Raw genomic sequence first — 24793 nt, 5'->3', positions numbered from 1 at the left:
CCTTGACTAACCGCACTAAGGCAGAATGGGATATGAATTGATGGATATAAGTTACAAATCTACAGTATTTTCAATGGGCCTCCTTACGTTTTTTGACATGAGAGAGTATTTTTCTCTCAATTTCTCTCTGACGTCAACAACTTCTTACAGCTAAAAACTACACGTAATGTTTTAGGAACAAATGGATGATGAGTAGCTGAAAGAAGTATCCTTGATCCCACAATACAGTGGGCAGCTGATTTGACACTGCAATATTTTGCATAATCTCTACTATATTTTGAATAAATTACAATATGGAATAAATTAAAGTGGCCAATTTTCCAACTGAAGGATCCTGTCGCAGTAGAAAAATTGGCCTTAAAAGAGCACGCGCCCTGGAGCTGCATGTGTCTTTCGCCACAATGACGATGTATTTTTACTTGCATGTGTGTTAAATTAAATTAGTAACTCTCGTAAGAATTCCAAGCTGGAGATTTGCCTTCAACAACAGGCCAACAGCATTGGTGAAGGAACAGTGGCAGATTAAAAATATCCCAACAGAAGCATCATTTTAAAAGTTCCACAATATATTTTGTTTTATTACAAAAAGAAATGTATTGTAACTCTGCATGGCAGAAAATAATCAATGGGTCACAGGCCCCACATAGTGTAAACATTTTCTGTGTCTGTAAACAGTCATGAAATGGTTCAAGTTTTCTCCAAAACAAAAACACAATGCTACAAAAGAGAAATCCCACAAACAGGACTGAGCATAAAATCCTGGTGATTTTTGATGCCCCCTTCTCTTCACATGTCTGGGTGGGGGGAGGGGGAGGGTAATGCTGCTCTTTCATATCCGAAAAGGGAACGTTTTCAGATAATCCCTCAGGATGTGGTTTAAGGGGAGCTGCTCAATGTTCTCTCTCCCGGACGACTCGATAATCCTGGCCCGGCAGATTCCCTGCAGGGACCGCAGTCTGACTTTTCTGAGAGGTTTCGAGAGAAGCTTCCTAGGCGAAGTCATGAAATGCTCGATCAACTTCATGACACAGCTGAACTGCTCGTGGCTACCATCCAAACCAAAGAGGCCATCCTGAAACTGAATCCTGAAACTGATGGGAGCATTGGCAGTCTTGACACTGAGAGAGAAAAGGTAATCCTTCTGTCTGCTGTCCCGAACAAGAAACGTTCCCACGGGTTCAGACTTGAGTTTGTTGTGAGCCACCTCCACTGACATGGGGCCCCAATAGAAGCCACTGTCCTCCAGGTATCTCCAAGTCCTGGTGACAATGTGGAAGTCCGACTCAGATCGGAAGATTTTGAAGTGTGTTTCCATCTGACGGCTTCTGGGACGGGCTCTCGCTGGCTGGTGTTCAAGGTCGGGCTGCTGAGCTCCATCATCATGCTCCAACACTTCCAGTACCTGAGGCTCCAGTTGGTCTCTGGCATCGGCTGCTCTGTCAATCAGGTTGCGATCAGCCACCATCCTATAGCATGGGCGATCTTCGGTGGTCTCCCATAGCTAGAGGATCCAACCCAATGCAGATAATCACCAGCCCTGTAAGAAAGATGAGTCAGTCAGTTCCAGTAAATGTGCCAAACAATGAAAACAAAAATCTACCAGTAAAATAAGTGATTCTCGTATCATTGAAGGAGAAACTAATATCAAAAGTGCAATTTATTCTGATACTGATATCTCTGTGAAAGATCCATCTGTAACTTCCTGATCTACATACCGATCACGCTGTAACTCATCTGGGCATCTTACTCATAGTGTCGGGTTCCCCATGTGCCTGCCCCCTTCCCTCTATCCCCCAGCCTGATGGTCTCGGGTAGCCCTTTCAATCTAAAGCCACATTGGAAACGAGCAAACGACAACAAAAGAATATGTTAGCGATGCTCAGAAGGTCGGGCAGTATCCTTGGAGAGAGTGATGCAGCCAGTGTGACCTTTCACCAGCACCAATCTTGGGAATCGCAGGGAACCAGGAATGCAACAAATCCTGGGGGCAGATCCCTTAAAGCAGTTACCATCACCCCCACAAATAAGTATCTTGGCCGAGGACCGGTCTCTCTCTCTCTCCACAAGTGCTACCTGACCTGGTCACCAATCCCATCTCGGCACAGATGTTGCACAACGCTTTCTGATGTGGCCGAGTCTGTAAAGGCGAAGCAACTCACTTATCGCACCTCCAACTCAGCGGGCCCTCGCTACCCCCTCTCGCTGTGTAACAGAGAGCGAGATGTCTTAAACCCTGAGACACATGCCGCTACTAAGCACCTGCCTGACCCGCGGGGATGTGAAGCCTCAGATCCGAGTGTGGAGTTAACGAGAGACCCAGTCACAAAGGCACCTTTTTTCAGATCGAAAACTAAAGAAGCCAGTGCTGATGATGAACAGATTTTAACGACGCCGTGAATACCAATCCAGATGTCACCAGCAAGCCTTAAACTACGGGCTTTCACTATCTCTCCGCGTTGCAACTATCATTGTAACACTGATATCTTCACAATACATGCCATTGCCAAGTGTCCACAAAAAAAACAACGGTAACAGAATGAAACTCGTCATTTCTCACACCATTGCAGGGTAAGCTTTAAAAAAAAAAACCCCACAGTTAACTGCGTCGTTCTTACCTTATGCATCAGATTCGGGTTTGCGGGGAACTTAAATTAAAGCTTCCAAGCGTCCTGTTGAGAGGACGAGGCGGGGAGAAAATCCGTTCGCTTGGGCAATGCGTAGCAGCGGCGAGCGGCTTGTAAGTCGGTGGGTGCCAGTTGTACTGAGCAGCCTGAGTTGTGGAGTGTGTGTGAGATTGATAGCACCGCGTTCCCTCACACGTTTACAGGGCTCCGGGGAAGTGGATACGTTCATTGCCTCTTGTTAGATCAGTTCTGGAGTGCGAGCTGACATCTCGCTCGGTTTTTATCACCTCCCCCTGTTCAAGGAAATCACCTGCTTCCAAGCGACCAGTCCTGTCGCGCACATTTCTCACTTTCGGTTTCACTTCTCCGCAGTTCTAAGAAATATGTGTTGTTCACTGGAACTCTTACTCAGAGAGCAAGAGCCTTTTTTTTTAAAGCACACACGGAGACGTGGAGCTGCGACTCGGCGCTGGGGCTAAAGGATTGCAATACGGTACGACGGAGGAGATAGAGAGAGACTCGGAGAGAATTAGACAGCGAGATATGGACAGAATTGAGTTGACAGGAAGAGAAACAGAGAGAGGGAGAAGCAGAGCCAGTTATTCTCAGAGACTGAAACAGTGCAGACACAAGGAACTGCAGATGCTGGTTTACAAAGAAGTACTGGATTTACTCAGCAGGTCAGGCAGCATCTCCGGAGAACGTGGGAAGAAGAGAGTGTGGATGGTGAACAGAGAGAGAGGGAGAGAGAGAATATGGAGGGGGAATAGAGAGAAACAGACCGATAGAAAAGGTCTGAGATTGGCCGGGGAGACACGGGGAGCTGGGGCTCAGCTATTGAGCAGAACAAGATCTTTCATTCCTCCGTTGAGCCGGCAACACCTGGGTTTCTGGTTACTGGTGTGAAACATTTCCTTGTCGGTGGCGGTCGGCGTTTACCGCTTCCTGGGTCGGGAAGGGAGAGCGGGGAGCGGGCCGCTTGCCCGGCATCTGCAGCGCCTCTGGTTTACGGGCAGAGCGAACACACTACTCTCAGGATCGATATTGGAGGTGGGATTGACGGGAGGCAGAGGAGGGGACTGCCCTGCCTGCGTTGGTATCATTAGTATCGGGCCTGGCAGTCGCTGCTCTGCCTTTACAAACCAGGCTGTCGCTCCAATATCTATAGCATTTTGCCAACGCCACTACCGCTATCACACCAGTGATAGACACAACATGCTGGAGTAACTCAGCGGGACAGGCAGCATCTCTGGAGAGAAGGAGTGGGTGACATTTCGGGTCGAGACCCTTCTTCAGACAACCAGTGAACGCATAAACGAGGAGATGATCGCAGGACTATCTGCACTTTGTCAAGAGTGTTTTATTGTCATATGTCCCAGACATAATATCGAAATTCTTCGAAGATGCACGCAAAATGCTGGAGTAACTCAGCGGGACAGGCAACATCTCTGGAGAGAAGGAATGGGTGACATTTCGGGTCGAGACCCTTCTTCAGACTCGGTCATTCCTTCTACCCAGAGATGCCGCCCACCCCGCTGAGTAACTCCAGCATTTAGTATCCATCTTCGGTGTAAACCAGCATCCTTCCCACACAATAACATTCTTCCTTCAATGTTCGGTATATATATATTTTTCACATTCTGAATAAAGTTTGTTTTTGGGGGGAAAAAATCTGTTTTAAAACAGAAGTCGTGGTCAATATTGCCCAGTCTTTCTCCAGGCCACACAGAGAGGATTCTGCCACCATTTCCCTCAGCGCTGCTCCTGGAAGCTTGAGCTGTTTTTGTCAGCCTCGTGTTTTAGTTTCATTGGAAATGTGTTTGCACTTATAAAGTACCGGCGGTCCCTGTGGGAATGGCCCCAGGCGGACTGTTTTAAATGCTATCTATGTTTCGAAGCCAGGTGCTTTTTGAAGAATAATTGCTTCCTTTTAAAGCCACCGCCTTTTAAAATAAAACTGTTAACGTGAAATGCCTGGAAAAGAAGTGATTGAGAAAGATTACCACTTATCATGTTAGATCGATCTGTGAGATACACCCAATCACAGTGTCGAAAACAGCCTTCCAGTAAGCCGAGTGTGCAGCGTAGATCCATCCAGTGTGTAGGAAGGAACTGCAGATGCTGCCTTAAACCGAAGCTGCACGAAAAGCTGGAGTAACATAGCGAGTCAGGCTTGAGGCAGCATCTCTGGATAGAAGGAATAGGCGTGTCTGAGGAAGGGTCTCGACCCGAAACGCCACCTATTCCTTTTCTCCAGGGATGCTGAGTGACTCCAGCTTTTTGCATGTACAGTTTTAGTTTGTGATCGTTCCGTTGGAGGGAGTTCGTTCACCTTTAAAAATGTTGAGCGTTTCAAAGCGACCCACCTCTCCGAGCAGTGGGGCGAAGAGGTTGACGTGATCGGCGGCGAGGCCGGTCTCTGGGGCGCCCTCTTTACACTTGAAACCAGAGCGAGGTTTCAGCTCAAAGGTTTTGACAACCAAGTTCAGGAAAGGTGGTTGTGGGTTTCCTGGAATCGGTTTCTGACCTCCTTTAGACTGAGTGATGCGCAGTTCAGATTTCGGGGAAGTGCCACCACATCAATGGAACTGCAAAAATATCAGACCTCTATTATACAAAAAGCAAGGCGGTGTCACCAGTGTGATCCTCGCAGCCGACCCTCCCACCCCCTTCCATTTCTGTGAATCAAACTCATTTCTTCGTCCCGTTACAGGTTGCAGATTGACTAACCGTAGGGTCGCTGGGGATGAGCTGGGATATTTTCCAGGGCCCGCGTTGATGGAGTTGGTTGATATTATAGAATGATAGCGCTGTTTTCTCACCTCTCTAATCGTTGAGGTCTGCATGCGCGCCACCGATGTAGACTGTGGTTCGTTTTCAGTAAATCCACCCTGACACACAGTAAATAAACTACGGGGCAGGACATGTGAGTTCTGCAACATTGTTTCATGGTTTCCTGAACGTGTGAACCACACTGACATCAACCCTGAGCATTCCAGCACAGCGCTGGTTGCTTGAGATGCCTCATGCCATCTGTCGCTGTGGCTGCCATGATTCAATCATTTTAAACCGGTCAACGGTACTGCTGCACTAAGGTGTACAAATCTCCAATAAATCCATCGTAAGTTCATATATTTATAGGAGCAGAATTAGGCCATTCGGCCCATCATCTACTCCGCCATTCAATCACGGATGATCTATCTTTCCCTCTCAACCCCATTCTCATGCCTTCTCCCCATAACCCCTGACACCCATTCTAATCACGAAATCTGCCAATATCTGCCTTAAAAATATCCACTGATTTGGCCTCAGTTTGACATCTGGATCATAACTGTGATAATACTGTGAAGGAACATGGACAGGAAAGGTTGAAGGATATGGGCCAAGCACAAGTAGGTGGGGCGAGTGTAGTTAGGGGATCTTAGTCGGTGTGGGCATGTTGGGCCAAGGGGCCTGTTTGCAGGATGCATGGGCAGTTGAGAAGTCTGCACTCTGAGATGTTGACATTGCTTCTTTCTCTGCTGCCTGACCTGCTAAGTATTTCCAACATGTTCTATTTTATCACTGTTGAGAATATATCAGCTGCAATTATTAGCTGCATTTGCAAGAATGTTGTAGGCATGGGATGGTAAGGGTTAAGAATCCAAGGTGGGGTATGGTCATCGAGTCAAACAATGAGGAAACAAGCCCTTCAGCTCAACTTGCCCATGCTGACCAGGATGCCTGCCCCAACTCAACCACTTCAATTTTCCCCATATCCCTCTAAATCTTTCCTATTCCTTGTCCAAATGTCTGTTAAATGTTGTTATTATAGATGCCTCAAGTAATTCATCTGACAATTCGTTCCATAAACCCACCACCCTTTGTGTGAAAAAGTTGCCCCTTAGGTCTCTATTAAAACTCCCCGCTCACCTTAAACCTTTCATTATGTCCTTTCATTCTTGATTCCTTAACTCTGCTTAGTAGGGTGTTGAATGCTGGATCAGAATAGCATTTTCTTACAGGCATGTTCCTATGACGTCAATTTAGAGGTAGTCATTTCATTTTGGACTGGAGTGAAAAAACACAGATCACCCGCCTTCTGCCACACCCACTCTTTGACTGAATTGAGGTGTTGCAGCTGATTCAATGCAGTGAATCATCAACTGTAGCTCTGAGCTCACATTTACACCTCTTTGTCTTTCAAGTTTAAGGCCAGCAAGTGTGGATGCAAGGAACTGTAGAAGCTGGTTTACCAAAAAATATATAAGGTGCTTGAGTAACTCATCAGGTCAGGCAGCATCTCTGGGGAACATGGATAGGCAACATGACAAGTCGGGACTCTTCAGACAACATCATGGACATCGTTCTATCTGGACCTTGTTGATGCTGTTTACCTCCCAATCAAACTCAACAACAGGAGCTTACAATGCAATGTCGCTCGAAACATCACCCATCACCCAGATGCTGCCTGACATGTCGAGTTACCCCAGCACTTTGTGTCCATCTCTTACAATGGATATTCAGTTTGGGACTTAAGGTCATAAGGTCATAAGTGATAGGAATAGAATTAGGCCATTCGGCCCATCAAGTCTACTCCACCATTCAATAATGGCAGATCTATCTCTCCCTCCTAACCCTATTTTCCTGCCTTCACCCCATAACCCTTGACACCCATACTAATCAAGAATCTATCTGGCTCTGCGGTAAAATGACCTATTGACTGCTCCACAGCCTTCTGTGGCAAAGAATTCCACAGAATCACCACCCTCTGACTAAAGAAATTCCTCTTCATCTTCTTAAAGGAACCTCCTTTAATTCTGAGGCTATCACCTCTGGTCCTAGACTCTCCCATTAGTGGAAATATCCTCTCCACATCCACTCTATCCAAGCCTTTCACTATTCGGTAAGTTTCAATGAGGTCCCAATGAGTAACTCAACAGGTCAGGCAGCATTTCTGGAGAACTGAAGAAGGCTCCTGACCCGAAACATTGCCCATCCTTTTTCTCCAGAGATGCTGCCTGACCCGTTGAGTCACTCCAGCACTCTGTGTCTATCTTCTTTACATAATGCAGCCCAGAGCTGCACATTCACACTCCCCGGAGATAGACACAAAATGCTGGAGTAAGTCAGCGGGACAGGCAGCATCTCTGGAGAGAAGGAATGGGTGACGTTTTGGGTCAGACTGGTTAGGGATAAGGGAAACGAGAGATATAGATGATGATGTAGAGAGATATAGAACAATGAATGCATCACAGAGGGGGTGCAGTGAGAGATGATGTTGCAGAACTCTTGTCGGAGAGAGGAGGAGAACTTCTTCATAGTAAACATACCTTGAGGAGATTTCACAGTGGAGAGGGTGAAATGTGTAGGAAGGAACTGCAGATGCTGGTTTAAACCGAAGATAGACACAAAAAGCTGGAGTAACCCACTCCTCTATCATTTCCCCTCTCCTCTTCAGTTGGGCCTGACTCCTCAATGACTGGCCCCGGCTTATACGACTAAACTGGACCGTGTCCTTGCAAGGAGCCATCCTGGCCACAGAGATATCAATGAGGCTCAGCCAATGTTCATGGCCAGCTCTTGACTATCCCAATGTTAGACAGGTACATGGATTAGACAGTTTCTTATTGATTGATTGTGTTGTGATGTGTTTACCTTGTTTACCAGAGGGACTAAAGATGGAAATTAGCTACTGGCTACAATCTTGCGTATTACATGTAAATGTTTATTAATATGCACTGTCCCTATACAAATAAACTTAAACTTAAACTTAAGCGCAGGCAGGTGGAATTAATGTAGCTGGGACATGTCGGCCGGTGTGGGCAAGTTGGGCCGAAGGGCCTTTCCACACTGTATCACTCTATGACTCTCAGTTACTGTCCAAGTTCGCAACGATTCATCCTGGAAATGGTAGAAACAGCAAGCTGTAGTTACCATGAATCGACTCAGTGACCGATGGTATTACACTTTATTTGTCACATGTACCGAGGTACTGTGAAATTCATTTTTGTAGACAGTTCAGTACAAGTGTCACTATACATAAGCACTTAGATACATAATTAGACAAGCATCTCAGATACAGTTCAAGTGTATAGCAGTGGTACACTGAAACATAGAAAAGTAGGTGCTCCTTACTTATTTTCTTTTTCTTTTCTTAAGGCCCCCCTTTTCTGTGGGGCCTTTTTTCTCTTCTATTCTTTTCACATTTTCAAGCACACAGTCTACTTAACAATTATCATTCACTTAACACCAACTACTGCGGACTACACTCCACTACTATCCTCACTCTTTCTATTAAAAAAGAAAAGAAAAAAAAAAGAAAAGAAAAATAGGTGCAAGAGCCAGCATCGCCGTTCAATATGATCATAGCTGATCATCTAAAATCAGATGTTTTAATGTCTAACTGGTCTTTAATTCCCCGTTTTCACTCCCCCCCCTTTCTTAAAAAGTGAGACAGTAAACAGATTTGCCAGTTTGGCTGAACTGGGGAAATGGCCCGTGGCATCGTGGCTTTGTGTGGGGATCACAGGCCGGGTTTGGGGCTGAAGTGTGGAAGGTTGGCATGAATGCAATATCTTTGAGCTGCCTGGATTACAATATTAAACATTGCACTGAGTTACTTCAGCTTCCTTAACCCCTCCTACCTAATCCCTGCTGAAATAATCCTGTTATAGCTCCCTTCCTTTTGTTTATTTCTGACCTGAAATAACTGGCTCTTATTTTTCTCTCTCCGCGTTCGCTGGCTGTCCTGCTGAGTATTCTCAGCAGTTTGGTTTTTATTTCAGATTTCCAGCGATCACAGTATTTTGCTTTTGCGCTTTTATCTGGAACTTTTACCAATGACATTTCCACCATTCACTCTTCCCAAAATACAGCAGAAAAGGAATCTACACGAGACTTGTACTGGTATTTCAGATAAATGTGTGTGTGGGGCGGTGTGAGTATGTTTGCGTGTGTGTCCATCTGTCTGAGTCTATATGTCTCTGCATGAATGTGTGCGTTTATCGTTATGTGTATGTGAACATGTGTGTATGTGTGTGTGTATGTGTGTGTGAATGTGTGGTGAATGTGTGTGAGTATGTTTATCTGTGTGTCTATACGTCTGTGTGTGTATATGTCTGTGTATGTCTGTATATGAATACTTGTACAGATTTTTGTTTGTGTGTGAATGCGTGATTGTGTAAGAGTGCACGTGTGAATGTGTGTGTGTGTGTGTGTGTGTGTGTGTGTGTGTGTGTGTGTGTGTGTGTGTGTGTGTGTGTGTGAATGTGTGCGTTTCAGTGATTGTGTTTGTGCGTACACATCTATATGTCTGAGTGTGTGGGAACGCATGTACGCCTTTTCGTTTGTGTGTGTGTATGTGAATATGGGTGTGTAGGTGTGATTGTGTGTGCATGTGAATGTGTTTGCATGAGTATGTGTTTGTGTATATATGAATGTGTGTATGAGTGTGTGCACATGTGAATGTGTATTTGTGTGAGACTGCATATATGAACGTGTGTGTGTTAGTGTGTGTGTGTTAGTGTGTGTGGGTGTTAGTGTGTGTGTGTTAGTGTGTGTGTGTGTGTTAGTGTGTGTGTGTTAGTGTGTGTGTGTGTGTGTGTGTGTTAGTGTGTGTGTGTTAGTGTGCGTGTGAGTGTTAGTGTGTGTGTGCGCAAGCAGATATATGTGAGAGTGCGTGTTACTTGTGATTTCGGGCAGAATGAGTCGGGCAAACGACTGAGCAACAAGGTGGAGAAGGGGAGGTTCCATTTGTTTGGGCAGCACTTCTTTCCCACAAATGAAATAAGGGTGTAGGTGAGTGTAAAGTTTAGATGATTCTTCTAGTTTAGTCCGTGGGAGTTGTGTTGAACATATTAACCAAGATCAAAATAAGCGATTGTAGAGATGATGTAAAGGTTAATCATGAGTTAATAGCCAAACTTGGACCCTGTGTGACTGAGGGTGAGGCGAGGATAACTCCATGTGTGTACACACTGCTGACAACTTGTCCCCCTTGCCAGCTTCTCAGCAGACTGCTATCAGTAGGCTGTTACAGGCCGCACTGATGATCACAACATTGGAGCAGGTATGCGGACTGGGGCAAGGGTGGGCTGGGGGAGGGGAGGGGGGAGTGGAAGGGACTGACCTGGGATTCCGTGGCTGCTCTCTGTGTGGAGTTTGCACGTTCTCCCTATTGTTGCTTTGGTTTTACCCTGGTGGGAGAGTCTAGGACACCCAGTCTAAAACTGTGTTGATGTCAAGTTTAGTTTAGTTTAGAGAAACAGCGCGGAAATTGGCCCTTTTGCCCTCCGGGTCGGCATCGACCAGCGATACCCGTACATTAACACTATCCTACACACACCAGGGACAATTTACATGTATACTGAGGGCATAGCCTCAGAATTAAAGGACGTTCCTTTAGGAAGGAGCTGAGGATGAATCTTTTTCGTCAGAGGGTGGTGAATCTGTGGAATTTGTTGCCACAGAAGACTGTGGTGGACTAGCCAATAGAGATTTATAAGGCACAAATGGATAGTTTCTTGATTAGTGAGAGTGACAGGGGTTAAGGGGAGAAGGCAGGAGAATGAGGTAAGAATGAGGAAGAGATAGATCAGCCATGATTGAATGGTGGTGTAGACTTGATGGGCCGAATGGCGTACGTCTGCTCCTATCACTTATGACCTTATGGTGCCTGGCATCCCAGCAAATCTGAAAGACATGTTGGCTACTGTCAATTCCCCCATTTGCTTTCTCACACATCCATTCACCTGTACGGGGTCCCGCTATCCAGCTATAGGATACAAGTGATAGACACAAAATGCTGGAGTAACTCAGCATTTCCTAAGAGAAGGAATGGGTGACGTTTCGGGTCGAGACCCTTCTTCGGCCTAGTTTGAAGATGGCGCCTGGGTGGGCGGAGCCTGTGGCTGGAGCCGGGGTCGAAGGCACTGAGGTTTCTGGAGACGACCCGGCGGTGATGCTGGAGAGGTTGGTGCGGTGACCATATAGGAGAGGCCGACCGACGGATGAGGACGGACCATGTGGGAGTGAGAACGCAGCTACTGGGGGAAGGAACAAAGTAGGGCCTGGTGTGGGGGGACCGCTGTGAGGGAGGGGGAGGGGGGAGAACAGAGGGGGATCTGGGGCGGGTACTTTGTAACTTTGTTAGCGCCCTTTAGGTGGTGACTATTTGCATACCTTTGGTATGTAAGCAAAGAATTTCACTGTGACTTGTCACATGTGACTATAAAGTATTCATTCACCCATTCATTCATTCACTCATTCATTCATATGTGGGCATCACTAGTAACAAATAAACATACAAATACCTGTCCCTTTCACTCACACACAAATCTATGTACTTGTGTATGTCCATATACTCACTCGCATGCATGCACACACAAACAGATAAACATACATATTGATACATACCTGTAAATCATGTACATTCAGATATATATACACCTGCACCATCTGACAGGCACATCCCACACATACAAACTCACACATACCCTTTTTCACTATTGCAATCTCAGCTCGCTCCTGTGTCCACACTTCCCCAATCCCACCCACACCGTGATCACCCACACCTCCACGTTCCTGCCACTTCTAGTGTGCATGGAAATAGGTGGATGTTTCATTTCAGCATTTTGCAGAGGCTTCTAATTCGGAGTTTTAGTCATAGTTATGACTCCAAGAGCTCTCCAGCCTTAGTTAGATTCTGTGGGTGGTGTTCATGTCTGAGTCAGCTGGCGTGCGGTTGAAGTCCAGACATCTATCTGTGCACATAATCTGGGCTAATCAGTACTGAGGAAGTGCTGCATTATCTGAGTGACCTCCTTTGACAGAGGTATGAAACCTAGGGCCATGTATACTCCTGTAGGCGGATGCAAATGGACCAATGGCAATATTTTGAAGACTAAGAAAATGAATTAAACGAGATTGTCAGGGATTAAATGAGTGAGGCAGGAGGAAGGCTGGAAATAGGCACAGAAGTCAATGACAGCAAGCTCAATGGACAGGACAGGCAGGAGCACGGCAGGAAGAGTGAAAGACTGCGGGGTTAAATTGCATTTGTATTTCAATGCTGGAGGTCTCACAGGTAAGGCAGACAGACTCGGCTTGAATAGGTACATGCTAGTGGGAAGTTATTGCAGAAACCTGGCTAAGGGAAGGACTTGACTGGCAACTAAGAAGGGTTTCGGCCCGAAACGTTGCCTATTTCCTTCGCTTCATAGATGCTGCTGCACCTGCTGAGTTTCACCAGCACTTTTGTCTACCATGGCGAGATAGAGGTGGGGGTAAAAGAGGAGGGGGAGTTGTGTTACAGGTTATGGAGAATATCACAGCCTTAGTCCCAGATGACATTACTGAAGGATCATCCAGTGAGGCTATATAGGTGGAGAAATGGAAAGGGGATGATCACCTTATTGATATCGAACTGTAGGCTCCAAAATAGTCAGTGGGAATTAGGAGAATAAATATGTTGGGAGACTCCAGACATCTGCAAGACCAGCAGGGTTGCTATAGTAGGTGAGATTAATTTTCCTAATGTAGACTGCGACTGCCGAAGCACCAAGGGCTTAAGCGGGGTGGAATTTGTCAAGTGTGTTCAGGAGAGTTTCTTCAAGCAATATGTAGAGGGCCCTACAAGGGAGAGAGCAAAGCCTCTAAGGGAATTGATCAGGGCAAATGACTGAAGTGCCAGTGAGCAGATCTTTTGGGACCAGCTACCACAGTGTTAGCTTCAAAATCATTATAAATAAGGACAGCATGGGGCCAACAAGTTAAAGTTGTAAAATGGGGCAAGACCAACTTTGATGATATCATACGGGAACTTTCAAAAGTTGATTGGGGACTCTTAAATGTTTGTGGGTGCTTTTAAAAGTGCGATAGTGAGAGTTCAAGGACTGTATGTTCCTGTTAGAGTGAAAGGCAAGACATTCCTGTTAGAGTGAAAGGCAAGACATTCCTGTTAGAGTGAAAGGCAAGACATTCTTGTTAGAGTGAAAGGCAAGACATTCCTGTTAGAGTGAAAGGCAAGACATTCCTGTTAGAGTGAAAGGCAAGACAGATAGGAGTAAGGAACCCTGGATATGGAGAAAAATTGAGGCTCTGGTCTGGAAAAAGGAGGCATGGATCAAATTGTTGTTTGTAGGATCTTAGAGTCATATGGCATAGAAACAGGCCAACTTGCCCACCCTGACCAACATACCCCATCTACACTAGTCCCACCCTGACCAACATACCCCATCTACACTAGTCCCACCCTGACCAACATACCCCATCTGCACTAGTCCCACCCGGACCAACACACCCCAACTACACTAGTCCCACCCTGACCAACATACCCCATCTACACTAGTCCCACCCTGACCAACATACCCCATCTACACTAGTCCCACCCTGACCAACATACCCCATCTACACTGTTCCCACCCTGACCAACATACCCCATCTGCACTAGTCCCACCCTGACCAACATATCCCATATACACTAGTCCCACCTGCCTACCCTCATGCTTCCTCCTAAATCTATCCTCTCCATGTACCTGTCCAAATGTTTTTTAAACATTGTGATGGTACCTGCCTCAACTACCTCATCTGGCAGCTCTTTACAGATATCTACCATCCTTTGTGCCAAAACGTTGCCCTCAGGTTCCTATTAAAACTTTCCCCCTTTACCTAAAACCTTTGTCCTCTTGTTCTTGCTTTGTAAATATAAGTTGTTGCATTTCCTACATTATAAAGGTGGCTGCACTTCAAACATATTTAATTGGTCTTAAAATCGATACACAAGACCAATGATATCATCGATTTCCCTCCATAGATGCTGCCTGACCTGCTGAGTTCCTCAAGTACTTTGTTTTCTTCTCATTAGTTGTGAAACTCTTTGAGGTGTCAAGAAAGATGCTTCAGAAGTGCAAATCTTTCCATCTAACAGATACAATCAGAGAATCCTAATGTTAAAGAAGGATACTGTTTGAGCAACAAAAATGTGCAGATGCATGCTACCTGAAATCAAAGCAGAACATGCTGGAAACACTCTGCAGTCAGGACAGCGGCTGTGGAAAGTGAAACTGTGGTAAAAATTCAGGTGGAAAAATTAATGGTTTCATTGGTTTCAATGGTGCTTTTACTGTCAGCTGTGCGAACGCACAGTGAAATTATTTTCTTACAAAGTCCAATAGAGTATTGCCTTGCCTAAGAACATCCAACGATTAGCAAATTGTACATCAATAGTCAACTGTGCCCCATGCAAAAGGCACCAGGTTTTTGGTGCCATTTTCAAAGTCCAGTCCGTTCTGTAGTTGTTCCAAGGCTGCTACGGGCCTCCAGCTGTTGGCATCCTTGGAGGTGTGGATCGGCCAGCGAACCGACATCCTCTCCCTGCCCATCCATCTTTGTTCCCCGGGGGTGCTTCCCGCAGCTGACTGTGAGACCTTGGAAAAACCCGATGAGTCCATGTCTAGTCCCCCACAGAGAAGACAACATAGCAACGCACTGAAGAAAACTGTTTTAGATCATCTGATCACCTTGGTAACAATTATATCATGTGAAATATCGGAACAAGTGGAATACTTTTCAAATTTGGGCAACTCATGAATGTTGATATACAGAGGGGTCTTGGCATGGTGTTCATGAACTGCAGAAAGGAACCATCCATGGAACGGGAGAGTGGTTGGCCAAGTTACTGGAGGGATATTCAAGTCGGCTTTCTATGAACCTGGTTGATGAGTTCAAATCATACTCTGGTATTTGGGGAATTTAAATGTAATAGTATTGGTGACCATGAGACGGATTGTTGGAAAATCTCATCTGGTGACATGATTTTTAATGAGAGAGTTCTGTGGCCTTTACCAGTTCTGGTGTGTTTGTGACTCCCAGCCTACAACAATGCAGATGATTCTGATGCTGCAAATCATACAGTTTAAAAGGGGTGGACAGTCAATGTTCGACTTGGCTGCTTGCCCTAATTCTTGTGAATGAGTTTCAAAATAGATTATTGCAGAATTAGGAAGCCAAATAATTTATCAGTCTTTATTGCAAGGGAGTTGGAGCACAAGAGCAAGGGAGTCGTGCTAAGATGTAAGGCATGAGAAAGCAGCCAATGCAATCAATACAAATGGACCAGATCAGTGATGTGAACAATAAGATGTACCGGTTAGATATTAAATTCACTTCAACCCATGGGTGTGTAGCTGACTCCTGTTCCAGCCTCTTTGTTTTTTTTACCACTTTATTAAATTAAATGAACAAAGGCAATGTCACTAGGGACATAACGTGGCTGCAGAAGTGGGAATGAAACCAATTGTTGAGTGACCTCTGATCCACGATCGGTTCGGTTGGTCTATAAACGCACTCCCAAGAGAAATGGAGTGAGATGTAATGGAAATTCTTTGTGTTTTAGTTGCTGAATCTGTCCAAATAAGCTGTGTATCTCCATTCACTTAAATGGAGAAGGAACAGCTATCTGGCAACAAGACAATCTCCAATTGTTGAAAGTTAATTCAGGCTGGTCAAATGTTATTTTTTTAAGTGTTTAAAAAGTCTGAAGTGTTCTTAATTAGTGGTTTAGATTTTAGGGGGGTTTTTCTTTGATTTTAATAATTTTCAGTTTTATTTCATTTTCGTAGCATTATAACAGTTTTTGAAAAGCTTCTGACCTTGAACAAGTTGAAACAATTTTTGACGACCATCTAGGCTGGCGGGCAGCTCAGTTGGCAGTCAGTTTTCTTCAGCTGTTTCAGGTGCAGAGTCGTTCTGGCTTCCCCTATTCCTATGTGAAGGCTTTACATTAAGCCAAGGTCTTGTTACCGAACCGGGCCTCACCACTGAGGCTTGGTTCATCCCTTTGCAGGAAGCTGGCATCGTCCGATCCACAAAAGGTACATTTGACCATATTGTGGAGGCCAGTACTGTGGAGGCAGGCATATTCTGGACCAACATCATGCTCCTTGTGTTCTAGCAAGACTAGCATTGAGCTTGTGTAGGAAGGAACTGCAGATGTTGGTTTACACCAAAGATATACACAAAGTGCTGGAGTAACTCAGCGGGACAGGCAGCATCTCTGGAGAGAAGGAATGGGTGACGTTTCGGGTCGAGACCCTTATTAGAGTGAGTCAGACGAGAGGGAGATGCAGAGATATGGAAGGGTAAGGCGTGTAAAGGATAGATCAAAGGGGACGAAGCCCAAGGAAGACGTAGAATAGATCATTGCTAGCTAGGGTAGACACAAAAAGCTGGAGTAACTCAGCGGGACAGGCAGCATCTCTGGAGAGAAGGAATGGGTGATGTTTCTGGTCAAGATCCTCCTTCAAACCCAAAATGTCACCCATTCCTTCTCTCCCGAAATGCTGTCTGTCCCACTGAGTTACTCAAGGTTTTTATGTCTATCTTCGATTTAAATCAGCATCTGCAGTTCCTTCCTACACATTGTTAGCTAAGGGATGGTAACAACAAGGCTTACAAAGATAAAATTTAATGAGGAGGACAGTCAAACTAGGATGAGCTTGTTGCACACTGGAAAAATCAAAAAGAGCGGTCCTGTTTGTTGTGGATTCTTCGCTGGGCATGATGTATGGGGTAGAGAATTTGCCTTCAATGGACTATAGGATTTAATCTGAAACAAACATAACAGTTCTTGGACAGTTCTTTAGAGATACAGCAATGAAACTGGCCCTTTGGCCCATCGAGTGCATGCTGACCATCAATCACCCGTTCACACTAGTTCTATGTCATCCCACTTTCTCATCCACACGCTACAAACCAGAGACAAGTTACAGAGGCCAATTAACCTACAAGCCTGCACGTCTTTGGGATGTGGGTGGAAACCAGAGCACCCGGAGGAAACCCACACAGTCACAGAGAAACGTGCAAACTCTACACAGACAGCACCCAAGGTCAGGTCGGAACCTGGGTCCCTAGCGCTGTGAGACAGCAGTTCTTTAAGTAAACATACTATTGCTTTGCTAACCAATGTCCCATCACTTTCTTCAGCTAAAAATTACACAAAGTGGTGGAGCAACACAGGTCAAGCAGCATCTCTGTAGAACATGGTTTAGTTTAGTTTAGTTTAGTAAATTGTCATGTGTGGTGAGGTCAAGTGAAAAGCTCTTGTTGCGTGCTAGCCAGTCAGCGGAAAGACAATACCTTCAAGGTCGGCAGAGGAGCGGCAGGTGAAGGAGCGAGTGCGGGGATTGGCTGCAGAAGTTAAAGCCTTGGTGAGTTTTCCCAGAGCGGGTCATTTAAAAACCGGTAACCAAGTTTGTAAATTAGCTAATTAGTTAATTGAACAGCAAATAAAAATAGAGCTTGCTATAGCGGGGGGTGGCCTTGTTGAGGTGAAGTGCTTTGGTGAATGAAGTCTGAGTCTTTGGTGGGGAGGTTCAAGAGCCTTTGGTGGGGAGGCTACACTTGATTTGAAATTTGTGATTTTTTTTGTCCACTGAAGAGATGGCAGGCTTGTTGGTGCAGTGTGTTTCCTGCAGGTTGTGGGAAGTTAGGGACATTGCTGGTGCTTCTGACAACTACACCTGCAGAAATGGTGTCCAGGCGCAGCTCCTGAATGAATGTAGACAAAAATGTTGGAGAAACTCAGCGGGTGAGGCAGCATCTATGGAGCGAAGAAATAGGCAACGTTTCGGGCCGAAACGTTGCCTATTTCCTTCGCTCCATAGATGTTGCCTCACCCGCTGAGTTTTTCCAGCATTTTTGTCTACCTTCGATTTTCCAGCATCTGCAGTTCCTTCTTAAACATCCTGAATGAACGTGTTGGGGAACCGGAGCAACAGCTGGATGACCTCAGGGCCATCCGGGAAAACGAAACTTTCCTGGACAGGACCTACAGTGAGGTTGACACGCCAAGGATACCGGAAGAGCGAAGGTGGGTGACTATGAGAAAGAGGAGTAAACGTGGAGTGCAGGAGACCCCGGTGGCTGTACCTAATGAAAACAGGTACACCCTCTTGGGAGTGGACGACACGACAAGATTGAGTGGTAGCCAGGGCTGTGATCCCAACTCTGGTGCCGAGGCTCAATGGGGAAGAGGGACAACAGGCAGAGCCATAGCGGTGAACAGAGGGATCTGGGAATAACTGTGCACAGTTCCCTGAAAGTGGAATCTCATGTAGATAGGGTGGTAAAGAAAGCTTTTGGTGTGCTGGCCTTTATAAATCAGAGCATTGAGTATAGAAGTTGGGATGTAATGTTAAAATTGTACAAGGCATTGGTGAGGCCAATTCTGGAGTATGGGGGTACAATTTTGGTCGCCTAATTATAGGAAGGATGTCAACAAAATAGAGAGAGTACAGAGGAGATTTACTAGAATGTTGCCTGGGTTTCAGCAACTAAGTTACAGAGAGAGGTTAAACAAGTTAGGGCTTTATTCTTTGGAGCGCAGAAGGTTAAGGGGGGACTTGATAGAGGTCTTTAAAATGATGAGAGGGATAGACAGAGTTGACGTGGATAAGCTTTTCCCACTGAGAGTAGGGAAGATTCAAACAAGGGGACATGACTTGAGAATTAAGGGACAGAAGTTTAGGGGTAACATGAGGGGGAACTTCTTTACTCAGAGAGTGGTGGCTGTGTGGAATGAGCTTCCAGTGAAGGTGGTGGAGGCAGGTTCGTTTTTATCATTTAAAAATAAATTGGATAGTTATATGGACGGGAAAGGAATGGAGGGTTATGGTCTGAGCGCAGGTATATGGGACTAGGGGAGAATACGTGTTCGGCACGGACTAGAAGGGTCGAGATGGCCTGTTTCCGTGCTGTAATTGTTATATGGTTATATGGTGGGAGACTCCATCGTCAGAGGTGCAGACAGGAGATTCTGCGGCAACAGGCGAGACTCCAGGATGGTGTGTTGCCTCCCTGGTGCCAGGGTCCAGGACGTCTCAGAGCGGCTGCACGGCATCCTCGAGAGTGAGGGAGAGCAGCCGGAGGTTGTTGTGCATGTGGGCACAAATGATATAGGTAGGAAGAGGAAGGAGGCTCAGCAACACAAGTTAACGGAATTGGGCAGAAGACTGCAAAGCAGCACCTGCAGGGTAGTGATCTCAGGATTGCTTCCAGTACCTCGTGCTAGTGAAGATAAGAACAGGAAGATAGGGGAAATAAATGTGTGGCTGAGGAGTTGGTGCAGGGGGCAGGGATTCAGATTTCTGGATCATTGCGATCTCTTCAGGGGTGACCTGTATGAAAGGGACAGGTTGCACCTTAACTGGAAGGGGGCCAACATCCTAGTGGGAAGGTTTGCTAATGCTACACGGGAGGGTTTCGACTAGAATGGCAGGGGGGGGGGGGGGGGGGGGGGGGGGGGGGGGATCTCGTGCAGGACATAAGCACCTGTGTTTTTTGTTGTAAAGCAGCATCTGCAGTTCCTTCTGTCTCCACTTACCTCGTGTGCTGTGACATACTTTTGTCGGTTGAACAGTGCGACTTGCGGGACTATTTGTGGCCCTCCTAAGTGTTCCTGCTGCCAGGCAGTGCATTAACTGGGTCGTGAGCAGTGATTTCCCCACCTCTACCATCACCGTGGCACTTCCTCAAGATGAATCATCATGGCCAGCTCAAGGGGAAGCCCAGTAATGCACGGCAGTCCTCATTCCAGCATTCAATACAGCACTTCTCATTCATCGTTGACAACCTGGCAATTACACTTCCAAAAAATGTTTGTTGCCCAATTAAATTTTCACCACATTATTATTGATGAATAGTGTACTTTCAAAAACCATTGGTATTCTAACTTACTCAACTTAACTAACTGCTCAAGGTCAATGGGTAATTGCAAAGCTTTTGAAACGCCATCCAGTAACAGTGGCCAAGCTGGTAGAGCTGCTGCCTCACAGCACCAAGACCCAGGTTCGATACTGACCCTGGGTGCTGCCTGTATGGATCTTCATGTTCTCTGTGTGAGTTTTACCGCGTGGGTTTTCTCCGGGTGCTCTGGTTTCTTCCCACATCCTATAGACATGGTTTATAACAATTGCCCCTAATGTGCAAGGCATAGATGACAGTGTGGGATAACATGGAACGAGAGTAACGGGGATGATCAATGGTCCGTGTGTACTTGGTCGACCAAAGAGCCTGTTTCCATGCTGTATCTCTAAACTAAACTAAACCAGCCTGCTTAGATTATGTACACTCGTGGACTCAGAAAGCACAAGTAGTATATAAAAATGCCACTTGTAATAATTCAGATTGTGAAATATTAGCAGCATAAGTATTTGGAGTTGTACTGTTAGTGCAATACAACTCCAAATCCCTCTGATCTTCAGTCAAATCCCTGGAAGACTTTGACCCCAAGACTGAGTGATGCAGAGCCTGGAAAGATGCCAACACCAACAACGGAGAGGTCATCACAGACCCCACAGTGAAACCACCGGGTTTTGACCTCCATCGCAAGCAATGGCTAACCCTGAACAGAATCCGCACCCTCCATGCAAGAACAGCCCAGTACATGCATGAGTGGGGGATGACAGACAGCCCTGCTTGCGACTGCGGCCATCCAGACCAGACCATCCCACACATCGTGAATGACTGCCCACTGAGGCTTTTCCCTGGTGGCATCAAAGCCATCCACCCAGTAACTGATGCTGTCCTGGTCTGGATATCTACTCTTGATCTACAACTTTAGGCTGTGCACGCCCTACGCAAGAAGAAGATGTGTAGTAATATATGCTTCAAGACCCAGATATTCCAATAATCCTCCCACATATCTCAAATTTCCCCAATCAGAGGTTTCACTAAGTTTCCCTATTCTTTCTCTTTGCTCTTGTTTAATCCAGATGTATGACAAATCTGCTCCACCCCACGGGATAGGCGGTAGCGTAAAGCAAGACATCCATTGATTTAGTGTCTCTCATAACCTCAGAACATATTTCATAGAAATTGAAGCACTTATGATCGACAAAACATAAAACGCATCACTAATTCTGCAAAGCAAACTTCCACTAACAGCAATGCAATAAATGAATGAGCAAATAATTTGTTTTAACTGGTTTGGTTTGCGCTATAAATATCACTTTGGGGGAACTCCTCTGTATTTCTTTGAAGAGACGAAAGCAAGTGAGGACCTCGGTTTAAAACCTTGTCTGGTTGTTGGCATCCCCACCGGCCACTAACTGCTGCATTGGATTGGTGTCAGGGTTCCCGTGCTCCACTCTCTGGAGGATGACTGAAACCCAAAGCTTCAGGACCATGGCAGACAATTATAAAGTTTAAAGCTGGTTACCGAGTGACACACTGGAAGCATAAAATGTAGAACAGTATGGCACAAGAACTGCCCCATCCGCTCACAAAGTCTGTGCCGAACATAATGCCAAGACCATCACTTATCTACCTGCACATAACCCATATCCTTCTGTCAAGGTTCGTTTCACTTCAAACAGACAAAAACGTAAAAATCTTTATTTCGCCAGGCGGGTGTGGTAGTAAACTCTTAAGGGCCTGTCCCACTTGGGCGTCATTTGCGCGTCATTTATGCGACATCATTTACACGTCACGACGTGCGCGTCGCCCGAGGATTTTTGGATGTACAAAATCTTCGCGTGCCATCTGCATGACGCGAAAATGACGCCCAAGTGGGGCAGGCCCTTTACAGTTTGTAATATACAGACTATATCTCCACACACAGAGGTAATGTTCAATCAGATATATTTATACCCCAATAATCAGCAATTCAGCAATACTTTATCTTACAGAGCATTGTACAGCCTCTTGCCTGTTAAGATTGACAGGTTCTTCCGAGAGAGGAAAGCTGAGCCCATATATGGTTATGCTGAAGAAGCTGTTTTTTGCAGATTCAAGCACTCTTGTTTTTTGACCTTGTTGATCTATTGTTTGTACATTGCAATCAGTAGAGCAGAGGGAAAGAACTGTTGTCTGAACATTCTTCTGATTGTCTATATCATAAAGGAAAACATCATGTAGTTGTGCTGTTATCTCGCTACTGTTGTGGAAGAATGGTGAAAACATTTCTGTTAGCCTTGCTAGTGTAATAGCCAATTTGTATCTTTTAAATCTTTAAACGTTCTCACCTCCATTCCAAGCATAACGATATGCCTATCCAACAGTCATTTAAATTCATGTTCATAAGTCCTAGGAGCAGGATTAGGCCATTTGGCCCATCAAGACCACCCCGCCATTCAATCATGGCTGATCTATCTTTCCCTCTCAACCCCATTCCCCTGCCTTCTCCCCATAACCCCTGACACCCTTACGTATTTAGAACTATCGCCATTGTTGTGTCTACAACCACCACCCCTGGCAGTGCGTTCCAGGCACTCACCACCCTCTGTGTAAATAAACATACCCCACATATCTCTTTTAAACGTTGCCCTTCTCACCTTAAAGCTATACCCTCATATTTGTTTTTTCCATACTGAGAAAAATATTCTGAGTGTCTACCCGATCTATGCCTTAATCTTTTTTTTTAATAATCTTTTTATTAGAGGCAGGTACATATCCTATTAAAACCATTTCATGTATATCATTCCTACATTACTAATATTATCAATTGATATTAACTGCTTCTAGTAATTTTTTTTTATATAGATAGAAAATAAGAAAGAGAAATTAAAAAAAGAGGAAAAAGCATGGTAAGAATGGAATAATTTACTAAAAATACAACATGGGAGATAAGTTCGTAAATTATAAAGTATAACTTTTCATCTAATCCTTAATTCGAGTTTCAGTCAGGTTCCCGTGCCGAGCCAGTCTGCCCCTTCAAGTAGTCAATGAATGGAGACCATATTCTGATAAAATGTTCTTGTTTGTCCATTAAGACAAGTCTGATTCTTTCCAAATGTAAGGTCTCTGGCATTTCCATAATCCACATTTTAATTATGGGGGTTATAGGACCTTTCCAAAATTTTAATATTAATTTATTCCCAGTTATTATACTATAGTCGATAAAGATTCTTTGGGTTGTTGTAAGTGTTAGGCTTTGTTCTGATATTCCTAGTATTATTAGTTTTAAATCGGGATCCAGTTGAGTGTTGACAACTATAGATATTATTCTAAAAATGTCCGTCAGAAGTTTTTGATTTTTATACAATTTGCGAATGTGTGAGTAAGGTTTAATCTTTGACAACACGATGGGCCTTGCTTTTATATCTCATGCAAACGGAGGAAGCACTGCATTATTGCTTTAAAATTAATCCTATTAGGAAAGGGGCAAAGGGGTAGAGCTCTTGCCTCAGTTCAGTAACCCTGGAGCGTATCGTTGCGTCGCAACTTCATTCCCACCTCCTTGCGTATAACCTACTTGAACCCCTCCAATCTGGCTTTCGCCCCCTCCATAGCACAGAAACTGCTCTCCTCAAAGTCCTCAACGACCTCCTCACCTCTGCTGACACTGGTTCCCTCAACATCCTCATCCTCCTCGACCTGAGCGCAGCCTTCGATACAGTGAACCATAACATCCTGCTCACCAGACTCAAAGACCTCGGCATTGAAGGCTCTGCACTCAGCTGGCTCCGTTCCTACCTTTCCAACAGATCCCACTTCATCTCTCTCCACAACCACACCTCTGCTACAGCCGCAGTCACTCAAGGCGTTCCCCAAGGCTCCGTACTCGGCCCCCTCCTCTTCATCATCTACATCCTCCCCCTTGGTCAGATACTCCGCCACTTTAATCTGGACTTCCACTGTTACGCTGATGACACCCAGATTTACCTTGGCACCAAATCCCCCCACAACCCCCCCCCTCTCCCATATCAACTCCTGTTTGTCAGCTATAAAAACCTGGATGCAACATAATTTCCTCAAACTCAACAGCGATAAGACAGAATTCCTCCTCATAGGCTCCAAAGCCACACTCAGCAAAATCAATAACCCCACTCTCACCATCGACGGCACCACTGTCTCCCCATCTCCCCAGGCCCGCAACCTTGGCGTGATCTTTGATTCCACCCTCTCCCTTGAGCCTCACATCCGCCATGTCATTAAAACCTCCTTCTTTCATCTCCGCAACATCGCCAAACTCAGACCCTCTCTCACACCGCCTGCTGCTGAAAGACTCATCCATGCCTTCATCTCCTCCCGACTGGACTATTGCAACTCACTTCTCCTTGGCATCAGCTCCACCTACATCAACCGACTCCAACTGGTCCAGAACGCAGCCGCCCGACTCATCACCCACACCAAATCCTGGCATCACATCACTCCAGTCCTCAAAAAACTTCACTGGCTTCCCATCTCCC

At 45.5% G+C, this 24793-nt stretch overlaps 1 protein-coding gene across 1 annotated transcript; it reads right to left on the bottom strand.

Annotated features, from left to right (window-relative positions):
• Positions 1 to 557: 557 nt before the first annotated feature.
• socs1 (suppressor of cytokine signaling 1) lies at positions 558 to 3258 on the bottom strand. The gene is made up of 2 exons (XM_033040403.1): positions 2616 to 3258; positions 558 to 1537 (listed from the first exon to the last, which is right to left on the bottom strand). Exon 2 carries the CDS (start codon positions 1463 to 1465, stop codon positions 830 to 832), a length of 636 nt encoding a protein of 211 aa, XP_032896294.1. The 5' UTR covers positions 1466 to 1537; positions 2616 to 3258; the 3' UTR covers positions 558 to 829.
• Positions 3259 to 24793: the final 21535 nt, after the last annotated feature.

This window comes from Amblyraja radiata, chromosome 22 (assembly GCF_010909765.2).
Source record: "Amblyraja radiata isolate CabotCenter1 chromosome 22, sAmbRad1.1.pri, whole genome shotgun sequence".
Classification (NCBI taxonomy): domain Eukaryota; kingdom Metazoa; phylum Chordata; class Chondrichthyes; order Rajiformes; family Rajidae; genus Amblyraja; species Amblyraja radiata.
This window is presented reverse-complemented; position numbering and strand designations above follow the sequence as displayed.